The sequence below is a fragment of the Chiloscyllium punctatum genome, chromosome 16 (assembly GCF_047496795.1).
Source record: "Chiloscyllium punctatum isolate Juve2018m chromosome 16, sChiPun1.3, whole genome shotgun sequence".
Lineage (NCBI taxonomy): Eukaryota > Metazoa > Chordata > Chondrichthyes > Orectolobiformes > Hemiscylliidae > Chiloscyllium > Chiloscyllium punctatum.
The window spans coordinates 13,508,991-13,521,317 of record NC_092754.1 but is presented as its reverse complement, the minus strand read 5'-3'; the positions used below and the strand labels follow the sequence as shown (position 1 = coordinate 13,521,317).

The 12,327-nt window shown below is 40.3% G+C and overlaps 1 protein-coding gene across 15 annotated transcripts in view; it reads right to left on the bottom strand.

Annotated features, from left to right (window-relative positions):
* prdm16 (PR domain containing 16) overlaps window positions 1–12,327 on the bottom strand; it is a 704,876-nt gene that overhangs the window by 89,652 nt on the left and 602,897 nt on the right. For 14 of the 15 annotated variants that reach the window (XM_072586244.1, XM_072586259.1, XM_072586245.1 and 11 more), the window contains one exon: window positions 280–382. In XM_072586244.1, the coding sequence (XP_072442345.1) occupies window positions 280–382 (103 nt within the window). Of the gene's footprint in view, window positions 1–279; window positions 383–5,357; window positions 5,602–12,327 lie in introns of those variants that run through there. The other variant, XM_072586260.1, reaches the window with a different exon arrangement.

Below are 12,327 nucleotides of genomic sequence, written 5' to 3'. Positions count from 1 at the left end.
TGCGACCAACATGTTGTATGGAAAGACAGTGCATTGTCTCACTGACCAGATAGGGAAACTGCTGCCTTGCCTCACCCACAGTCAGCCAGAGGATCACTGCTTGGTCTCACTGGGGTCAGGTGGAACAGCACTGCACTATCATGTCACCAGTCCACAGGGAGGGAATGCATGGTCTCATCACAAGTAGTTGGAGATACACTGCATTGTTTAACCATAATCAGACAAACACAATTAGTGCCCAATTTAATAATTTGTCTATCTACTTAGTACAAGCCTTACCATCAAGGTTTGGTGGCATTGTCCCATCAGGATAGACGCCGTCCTTCATAAAAACCAGCAGCTCGTCACCCGATTTAACCTCTTTAATTACTTTATAGTAAATCTGGAAGTAAGATTAAATATAAAATTAATCTAGGCAGACAGGGAATTTGTAGGTTTACACAGCAGTTACTGATTTAGTCTTCACCCTGCAAAATAAATTGGGATTGCGTAGATTCAGAGTTCTTTCACTATAAATCCTGTTCACAGGGCTGGAATATCATTCTCAACCCTGACCAACATTCTGTCTCATCATCCAGAGCTGGATTCAACCCCAAAGTGAAAGATTCATATTGCAGTCTCCATACAGGGAAGCATTAAATGGAATTTGTAATCCAGCTGAACAATTCTCCACAACTGAAGGATAGGAGATTGGAATGGTAGATATTTCAAAGGCTTAAGAGCAAGTATTGAGATATCAATCAGAAAATGTTAATCAGCTCAACGCTTAAGGCTGGTCTAGAAACTGTCACTTTGAAGCCTGTTGAATCTTCAGGTTGGTATCTGATTTATGGACCACTCACCAAATGGAACTTTGTCACAACTTTAAAATGGCAGCCTGACTAAGAACAAACTACTGAAACACTGAGCATAGTAACAGTGGGTTTCTAAGATAGATCCCTGATGATAAATACACAGAAAACCTCCACTCAGTCAGCACCACGGGTATCTGGAAAATTCCAAGGCTGCTCGTGGTGTTTCCACTTCCCTCTTTTCAACCCTACCCTTCAGCAACTGGGACTTGGACTACCCATCATCAGGCTAAGCAAAAGAAAGCAAAGCTCGACAGGCAAATTCTCAGCAGTGAGGAGTAGACACTTTCCTAACCAACCAGATATTATAACACACCTCTGGAACAACTGGGTCTTCAACTCAGGCCTGCTGGCCTAGAGGTAGGGACATTACTATTGTGCCTCAAGAACCTCCAGGATTGATGAGGAGATGTTTTAATCAATCTGCTCAGAGATGTTATTTACACACCTTTGGAGTCGGTTGGACTTGAACTCAGGCCTTCTAGCCTAGAGGTAGGGACACTGTCACTGCCTACCAGAGTTCAGGATTGAGGGGTAAGCCAAGGATGCAAATTTGGAGCAACTGGTGAAAGATTGGCACCAGAATACTTTTAATTCTCTAAAAGATGTTAGTACATCTCATGGTAGAAAAAAGTCATGATTTGGAGATGCCGGAGTTGGACTGGGGTTAAACTTGTTGGACTATAACCTGGTGTTGTGTGATTTTTAACTTGGTAAAAAAAAATATTTCCTACTAAGCTTGTCAACTCTGGATTGAGAATGGCACCTCGTGGAAGAGAAGAACTGAAGTTTTCCATTATAGCATTTAGCGGTTTGGGTTTAGGTTTCAATTCATCAACCCACTTAAAGCCTTAGATTGAGCAGAGCATTTCAAAATTACTTCTTTGTGGAGGGAATTCCTTGTGAATACAGACATGCACTTAGGAGCACAATCCAACATCCGAAAGACAGTGGCAATTATCTGAAGAAAATGTATCATTCTCCAGAATACATTTTGCTCTTAGAGTACAGCAACAGAAATGAAGTGAAAATCAACAAATACAGAAATCAGACACAGGGCAAGTACTGAAATCTGGTGACCTCCTGAACATTCTGTGATCTTTTGACACCCTGGGGTCAGGACCCCAGTTTGAAAGCTTATAATCTCGAGGCAAGAAGGGAGTTAAAAAGGATGTTGGAAGAAGAAAATGAGAAGCAGCTCAAGGCACCAGCACCAGCCAATTACATTAGATGCTAAATGTTACCAGAACCCATTTTGCCTTTGGGATTTGAGTTGAGCACTTTGTTGGAGGGAAATAACGAGAACAGTGCTTTATTATAACCTGAACATCACAAGAGGACCAAGCAATTCGTACAACACACAAAACAAATCACACACGCACAAAAACACACACATGGTGAAAATTGGTCCTAAGCAATTGCACAAGTCAGGTGTCGGTGAATTGTTGACCTCTTTTGTTTTCTGCATTGAATTTTCTTCCCCAGAATGGTATAAAAATAACTGGGCGGGTAGGGTATAAAGAGGAACTGCTGTTCTGCTATTGCTTCATATATGGTGCTAAATAAGATACCCTATACACATAGACACACACACACACACACAGACACATGAGGCACTGAGCCAGTCATACAATAAACACAAACAGTACATATTAATACAAATACACACACGCTCACAGACCTCACAAACACTGAGCACATACAAGTTACAGCTGGAGTTAGCTTCACAAGAGCAGAGGCCAAATATTCTGTGTCTGAGCTGGAGGGTAGCAGCCAAATCTCCAACATGTTCAACAGAGCCTAGCATCTCAACAACCACCTCTTGGGTCATTGAAGAGAAACAGAATCATACTTGGAAGTAAACGTTGTGTTAGGTGAGACAGGGGGAGCTGTGAATAAAGACACAGCTTGGCACATGGCTGGATCCTTTGATTACAATTGTTCTCAAGGTTCAGATGAATTAATTGGCCATCCTCAGTCAGCCCTGAGGGTTGGAAGAGTCAATCGCATGCTCTGGGACCAGACAGTCACGTGTACCCTGGGGACTGATTGCACTCCTGATCACCGTTCGTTGATGTGAGGTGAGGACTGGAGTGGATTAGCAATCTGCCCAGTCTTCATGTCTGTGTTGACACCTAAGGGAAACCTGTGACATCCACAGAATCTCCTTTAGTAAGAAGGAATCAGTACAAGAGAGAAAGTGGGAAAAACATAGGACAAGAGGTTAATGCATAAATCCTATCATCGACAGCACCAGCTCAGGTCACAGATTTCAAGGCTATCACTGACTTGCACCTTCTCCTCTGACCAACTTCCCGGAAACAACAACAAAACATAATGTAAGGATTCAGGAGGAGAGATTTGACTTAATGTGCCTTAGTGATTATGGAACTAGACTAACAACCAGTGAGCTCAAAACTCACTGGAATTCAGTAGGTTTGGTCAGATCTGACAGGAGACGAGAGAAAGAAAGGGAACTTGGGCAACTTTTTTTACACAGAGGGTGGTACATATGTGGAATGAACTGCCAGCGGAAGTGGTTGAGGCAGGTACATTAACAACATTTAAAAGGGATTTGGACAAATACATGGATGGGAAAGGTTTGGAAGGATATGGGCCAAGTGCAGGGAAATGGTGTTAGTGTGGATGGATATTTTGGTCGGCATGGACCAGCTTGGGCCTGTCTCCATGCTGTAGGACTCTATGACTCCAAGAAAACTATAAAAGTACCCAGGGTCACAAGAGGGAATGGACCTGTCACTCACTCCTTCACATTCTGACTTATTGCAGAACGACCAACCAATTAAGTAAAGAAGCCAGGAGAATTGTGCTCAGTAAATTGCTCATTTAGAGGGCTGGTGAAAACACTGTGGGCTGAATAGCCTCCTTCTGCACTGTAACAATCCTGTGGTTCTATTCTAAACAGTGTCCAAAATGTTCATTGCATTTCCTGCAAGGAACTAAAAACTCAGGTGGCTCTCTCCACTGCAAGATTCAAGGAGCTTTTCAAAGAATTAAAGTCTTCTAATTTATCTTGGTTTATGCAGTTTGTAATGCACAAGATTCAGCTCTTATTCAAAGAGGGATTTTACTTTCAACAAATTTAACGGATGGCCCCTTGTCTGTAACTAATCTCTGTCACCACTAGGAGGCCCCCTTGCCTAGTGAAGCTGGCATTATCCTTTGTATTACTGTATTACTTGTTCTTCACTAAGTTCATCACTTTTACAACATCTTGGAGAGAAATGAAAACAAAGACCGTTTCTCTTTACAATAGAAAACTACATTCTGGCTCCGTGGTGGCATATCTGTCAATTTGTTATTTTTAAATACAATTTGTCAAAATTCAAGAAACAAACAAATTCTCTCTCCTCAATATTTACTTTAACCAGCTTTCAGAATAAAGACTCATTCAGTAACAATGTTAAATTCAAAATAATAAATGATGCGTTTCGTAAAAATTTGTTCAGCTAATCACCAGCAGCAAAAGAAAACTTGTGAAACTAACTTGGCACCTGGAAGAGGGTATCACAATCCTATCCTAACTAGGAGCTGAAGTGTCGCAGAATTGCCAGCTTTTCTGTTGAAGATTCAGGGCAAGTTGCAGATTCTGTGGTGTTTTAGTAAGAGGGTGAGCATTTGTAACTGTCCCCTCCCATGTCCCAAGTATGTCCACAGTCTGAAACTACTATTCCTCGTCCCTACTTCCCTGAATATCCAAACGGAATCAGAGGGTGACCTAACTGCAATGCCAGCACATTCACACCACCCCATATTACACCTACCCAGCCTCCGCCAGCACCTTCCTATTACTGGATCATTGCTTTTTGCTGAAGTTCGATATTTTATAAATGTTTCTCGTGAGGGATCAGACCATTAGAAAACTACAGCGACGTAAATGTCCAGTTTCAAATTTTAGGTACCACATAGATCTCCCTCAAATAATGTCCCAGCTGGAGTGAGGACTGCGGGTAATAATATCACAGTAACATACAGCCATTCGTGGCATTTAGGTCCTTTAATAAGTTGCACTTTGTGCATGTGAAGCATTTCCATTCAACATTTTCTGATTTCCAATGATGCTTAACAACAGTTAAAAGATGGTCTAAAAAACCCTGTACATCAAAATAATGCCTGAATAATTCAACATACTTAGAGATGTATATGTGTGTATATTCCAAAATTAGTTTTGAAATCCCACAGCAGGATGAAAGAAAGCTCGTTGTGTTTTTTGTAAGTGACAACTCTAGACTAAAGCAGGATGATTGAAAGCAAAGCAATAAACAGAAAAAAGCAAAAACAGCAAAATCCATTCGTTAAGGGGTCCCCAACACAATGAACTCTCTGCATACTGACTTGCAACGCACAGAAGAAAGCCTCTTCATGGGTTTTGAGTCCACAATTTATAAAAGTGAATAAAAGCACAAACTGTTTCTCAAAGTGACCCGCGGGCTACACTAGATTCTTCCTCAAGCAGCACTCAGAATAAAATCAGAAATTGCTGACCTGTGTTTGTACTTAAAGATGTGGAACTCTGCTACTGTGGGCCTCAGAGAGCTGGACTTGTTTGAATGCTCTCCGGATAGATAAGTTTCAACCTATTGGACAGCTCAGGGAACTCCAGTGCACACAGAGTTGAAACGGGCCCCTGTTCAGCAATATAGACAGAGCCTCCAGCCCTCTTGACCAGCTCTTCAACCCTTTCTTTCCCTGTGCTGGTGAAGTTTTATCTTTCTGCCTCTCTCTCTCTCTCTCTCTCTCTCTCTCTCCCTCTCTCTCGGAGATCTGCTGAGTGGTTTTGAAAGCACATTCTGTCACTCCCACTAATCACATCAGCTAGGCTTGACCTCTGAACCTTTCCGACATTGCGTCTCTATTACCAAGAGATTGCGACACCAAGACCATTCATAAAATCAGCAAGTTAAAATGAGTGCATCAGTCCTAGCACAGTGGAAATAAAAGACTTGCCCCCATGTCATTTAACAGATCTACTTGCCACAAGAAAAAAGTTGAGTTCAAATAGAAGTTGAAGAACACTGTCAATCCATTGCTTTCATTTTAAGACCATAAGATGTCCTCTAGTCAAATCAAAACAATGAAAAAAAATTAATGTTTCTTAGCCAATAACCTGAACAGTTGCAACAGACAAATGAAAGCCCACAGTGACAATAATGAACAAGGAACAGGAGACTGATACATGATGGATATGCTCATGGGTGCAGTCCTTGACTTTAAGCATTTTAGTCAGATAATAATAAATAAAGCATGGAATAATTGGTATGTAATCAATTCTTAATATTCCCGATAGACCTGAAAAATACAAAACTGAGCATTGACATAAAAAATACAGAGGTTCCATGACACAGCTTGTTTGTGTGCTGTGAGAAGATTCTGTCCTGAGGTGAGAGGGTTTGAGACATGACTATGGCCACTGCAGTGTTAGCTGTCTGTTTCTTTATACCCTCTGAAACATTTGTGAGCAAAATCAATGTTTTGACGCCTGCAAATTCCAGGCGTCAAATTTTATTGAAACTCTGGGTAGCATTGCAAGCAAGCACTCTTTTTTTTTATTGAAAACCAAATTAAAACTCTGAAATCAAGCAGGACAAAATTTCTGGCTCTTTAACACAAACGCCAACAGGTGATCTTGAGGCAAATAAAAGAAGAAGGGAGGAGGAGGAGATTGGAAATCTACTCCCGCACCAAGTAAAACCCCAATCTCGAGGCTGCAGGAAAGGTCACAAAGGCAATTAATTGCCTTCAGCAAAAAAAAAACCAAAAGATCTGCGGCTGCTGGAAATCAGGTACAAAAACACAAACATAAATTGCTGGGTAAACTCAGCAAGTCTGGTAGCATCTCTGGAGAGAAAGCAGAGTCAATGTTTCAGGTCCAGTGAAGAAGGATCACTGGACCCAAACCATTAGCTCTGATTTCTCTTCATTGATGCTTCCAGACCTGCTGAGTTTTCCAGCAATTTCTGTTTTCATTTTTGTTTCCAATTACTTTCAACAACTAATTAGGGCAAGGTAACTATTCAACATCATCAGAAGTGAGGAGCAACAGAAATGTTTAGATTTATCAGGGTGTTTGGCGTATATATATATATATATATATACATATACACACATTTTCAATTTCTGAGACTTTTTTGACATCTGATCTTCGTTCTCTACCCTTAATCAAAAACTGGGCTCCTCACTTGGACACATAGAGACCTATTATTTCCATGTTTAGAAGGCCATTCCTTCCAAGTTAAATTCAGGAATCTGTCCTTTGCAAGTCAGAAATTAGACAAATAACAAAAATAAATTGCAGAGAACAATGTCAGAAATAGAAGGGGAAAGTGCTGAAAATGGACAGTAGGCCTCCCAGTCTGAGAAAGAAGGGCAGGTTAATCCTTCACGTGAGAATCTTTCCCTTCACACAAATAAAGTGTTGACAGGAATTGTTAAACTGTCTTTTCTCTTTTACAAGAGTAAATAGGCCACTGTCAGTTATTGGGTTTTAATATGTAAGATAGTGCCAGAGCTGGGAGGGAGACTTAAGAATCTTGGTCTACATAGTTACTTAGTAGCAAGGAAGCTGCAACTACAAAAATAAATATACAAAACTGGAAGGAAAAAACACATCTTGTTGAATGGAAAATATACAAAGGAGAGCGACAAAGATCATTAGAGCTTTATCAAGTAAGAATAGGAAGACACATGCAAGAGTATCAAAACTGACACAAAAAATACAACTTTTTGAGGAAGAGGATGGTTGTCAGGAATGATGTGGGATTCTTGAAAACCAATAACAGGGACATTGTTAATGAAAATAAGTGACAGATAACCAATGTGCTAATTACTTAGTATCAGTAATTACAGCAGAGGAAGAGGCCGAACAGATATCCTGAAGAAACTGCTTTTGAATCATGACGGTTCTCAAACAAATTAATGTTAGCACTAAAAGGTAAAGTTGCCAAAGTTCCACTCTCTCGTGAAAGAGAGATGACTGGTGGTGGTTTAACCTGAGGATCATCATGTCTCAGGCGAGGGAGAATCTGAGGAGAATCCTTCATGGTTACTTCAGCCTGTGTGGGAATTGAACCCACACTGTTGGTGTCTAACATCACAACCAACTATCCAGCCAACTGAACTAACCAACCACCAATGTAATCAAAAAACAGCAATGAGGAAATAATGGGATTAAAGAGAGAAAAGTCCTTTGGATCAAATGATTTTTATATAAAGCTTTTATTGATGAGAAAATCACAGGTTCTCAAAATCATTATTCTTCATGGCATCACTCAGTAGGCCAGCATTTATTGCTCACCCTGAATTGCCAGGGAGAACATGGCCGTGAGCAACCAGTACTGTTAGGGGCAGAGTTCCACAAGTTTGGTCCATGGATAATGAAGGAATATCGAATTCCAAATCAGGGTCGGTGTGCTTTGGAATTAAACTTTCCAGGGCTTTTGTTGCTCCTGCCTCCACTTGGGATAAATGCCCAAATTATAATCTTTTACAAGTCCTCTCGATTTGGTACCATTCCTTCAGTAGGGAACACTGCCACTCCACAATTTAAAAAAGGTGGCAGGGGGAAATCAGGAAACTGTAGACAAATTAGAATAACATCTATGATTGAGAAATTGACAAAATATTTAATAAGGGACAGGGTGACGAAACATCTTGAAAATATTCAGCTGATCAGAGCTGCATCGCAGATTTCTAAATGGAATATCACGTCTGATGAAAGTTCTGAAGAAGCATCACACTGGACTCGAAATGTTAATTCTGTTTCTCTGTCCACAGATGCTTCCAGACCTGCTAAAGCTGAAGTCTAAAGTTGAAGGCAAATTATTGATGTAACTGGGAAATTACCTGCAGAGGTAGGAAACAGAGTGTAGGAATAATGGTTAGGGTGCTTCAACTGACAGGTTATAGTAAAAAAAAATTGAAATTGCTGGAAAAACATAGCAGGTCTGGCAGCATCTGTGGAGAGAGAAACATAATTAGTGTTTCCAATCCAGTGACTCTCCTTTTAGAACAGTCATTACTGGTTTCTCCCAGTTTGGTGTACTGGGGCCTAAACTAGTCAATAACAACTTAGATAATGAGATAGAAAGCGACACATACAAAGTTGCCAATGACACAAAGATAGGTAGCATCGTAAGCAGTGTAGATGGAAGAATAAACGTTGAAACAGATATTGACGCATGTTGATGCGTTATGCAAATGGGCAAATGTATCCATTATAAGCAGATGTGAAGCCATTCAGCTTGACCTTAAAATGCTAAACCAGATTATTTTCTAAGTGATGAAAAGCTAGAAACAATGGAAGTTCAAATAGACTTGGGGATCAGGTGGATGGATAATTGAAATTTAATGAAGGGGTATAGAAAATAATCCAGATATCTGGAGATTAGAATACATGGGGATCAAAGTCTTGTTTTACCACACAGAACCCTGCTTAGGTCCCATGCAGAGAACTCTAAGGGAATTTGGGCACTATACCTGTGGAAGTATAAGTTGATCTTGGAGAGAGTGCAGTGTAGATTTACTATAATGATCATTACATACCAATGAAAGATTACACAAACTTGGCATTTATTAACTGGGATTTAGAAGGTTAAGGGATGATTTTATTAATTTTTTTTCCAGATATTAAGGGAACCCAACAGGGAAAGTAAGGAGAAACAAATGTCTACTGGCTAGAAAGTCAGGATACAAAGGCAGAGCCTAATAATTAGTCAGATTTTCCAGGCGTGAAGTTCGAAGGATGTTCTACACACTAACAATAGTAGAACATTGGAACTCTTTTCTGCAAATGGCAGTTGATGTGAAATCAATGATCAATTGTAAACCTGAGATCGACAGACTTTCGCTAACCAAAGGTGTTAAGAGGTATGGGAGGAAGGTGAATAATTGAGTTAGGTCACATATATCAGCCATGATCTCAATGAATGGTGGGAAACAGACTTGAGTTACGATATGACCTAGTCCCATTCCTATTTTCCACATGGTTATGGGAGACTGTGAACATACAAGATTTCTATTTGAGCCACTTACAAAGGCAGTTTCAAAGTTAAGTGCTGACTCAAAATCAATAAATTACAGACAACAGGAAATTGAACAGGAAACACAACGAGACAGGCTGATAATGCTAATATTTCACCTGTTAAAGTAAATGGATATAGCCATGGACTGAATGAATTTTACAAAACATTTGAAGTAACCAGCCAAGCTTGGAATCTTTAAAAGCCTTCACTCCTGTAAGACAGAACTGAGAGGTATCCCTGTGCAGACGTGGGATTGTGATAGTCAAATGCCACTTATATCACCAACAAATCAACCAGAGCACAGTTTATGTTTGAACGGTAGTCGCTGTCTTAAATCTGATAATGGTTGCTTAGTATTTGTGTGGCTTTGGAAGAGGAGCACAGAAAGGCAGTAGTGGAGAGGGGGGTTTGCTGTGTCACATAAACGTAGAGATGAGAGACGGCTGGCAATCCAAAGGAAAGAATAATGATGGTAATATTCAGAACTTCATCTTAAACTACACACAGGATCCTTTTATTAGTTAGATCCATAATATCATTCTGTAAGAACCAGTGAATAAATACTTAGCACATTTAAAATAAACTCTTTTCTCCTCCAGTTTAGCTACTAGTGCGTAATGTAATGTCAGGGTCTGTGTGTTTGAGGAGTGGGTTCTAAATAATACATTGGGGTCTTCACTATCGAAATCCCTTGGTTATATGGAATATATTATACAGAGAATTTCCAGCTTAGAAATGTGTGAGGTGACCTAATTGTGACATAGGATTCTTAAGGTTCTAGACAGGGTAAAAGCTGAGAGGATGCGATTCCTCATGGGAGATTCTAGGACCAGAGGGCATAATCTCAGAAATAAGGGACAATAATTTCAGACTGAGATGAGGAGGATTTTTTTCTCTCAGAGGTGTGTGAGTCTTTTGAACTCCTTGCCACAGAGAGCTGGAGGAGCAGAGTCCTTGTATATATCCTAGGCTGAGACAGATTCTTGATCATGGGGAAATCAAGAATTTTGGGGAAATGATAGGAAAGTGGATGCAAGCAGTGTTAGGTCAGTCATGATCCTTTTGAACAGTAGAGCAGATTCTTTATTCCTGTTCCTATTCCTTATGGTCTTAGCCTATTTGGTCTATGCCAGTGTCTATGTATTGCACAAGCCTCCTCCCACCCCTCTTAACTCAACTCCATTAACATATCTCTCTATTTCTTTTCCTTTTATGACCCAGCATCCCTTTAAATGTATCTACATCATTATTTCAAGGGATAGCATTCTAATCGGTGTCAGGATAAAGATATTTGATTCTTAAATTCTTTATTGAATTTATTAGTGAGCATATTTTATTTTTGGCCCCTAGTTTTGGATTGCCAAACAGTGACAAAAATTGGGCTGAATTTTATGTTGCCCCACTGGGGTTTTGTTTTTAGCCTTCATAGGATGTGAACATCACTGGCGAGGCCAGCATTTACTGCCCAGGTAGCAGTTAGGAGTCAACCACATCACTATGGGTCCGGAGTTGCATGTAGGCTAGACCAGATCAGGAAGGCAGATTTCCTTCCCGAAAGGACATTAGTGATCCAGATGGGTTTTTACAATAATCAACGGTGGTTACTTAGTCATCATTAGGGTAAGTCTTTCTTTAAAATTGAATCTCACCATTTGAAATAGCAAATGACTGGCCACTTAAGGGTCTCATTACCATAATGTACCCATGCAGAGGGAAGGTCCAAACTCTGCTTGAAGCTGTGCGGACCAATATTGGATAAACCTGTGTTGGGGTTGTGGAGGGGGCTCCTTTGCAGGTCGTCTGGGCCGTCCCCCCCTCTTAAAGGCTATCTCCTTATTTAAACCTCACCACAGCCTCTCGGACCCAGCCCGATACTGACTCATCCCAATCACTGAAACTCACGCCTTAGACCTACCTAGGCTCTTTGTCATGATGGAACTGCCTGTAGTTCCTGACTAGAATGCTTCTCTCATGATGCCCATTTGAATTTGGACAGAAATAGGCCATTCAGCCCTTCGAGCTTTCTCTATCAGGCATAGTTGATTTGTTAATGTTCCAAATTCTGTATTCCCACCTATCCCTAATAACATTTGAATCTCTTGCCAAACAAGAACAACCTTAGAAATGTGTGTATAAACTCCAATCAAATCACCTCTTGGTGTTTTGAACTCGATTGAAAGAAGATTAGCCTGTCCAATCTTTCCTCATAAGACCAAGCACTCACTCTCGGTACCAACATAATAAACTTCCCCTGAACTACCTCTAACACGTTTACGTCCCTCCTTAAATAATGAGGCAAAAACTGAAGGCAATTTTTGAGATGTCTTCTCACAAATGTCTTGTATAAATGATGCATAATATTTTTACTTTTATGAGCAATTCCTCTCATAATAAAGGCTAGCCTCCAATTGGCCTTCCTGGGTTAAATGTCTTCT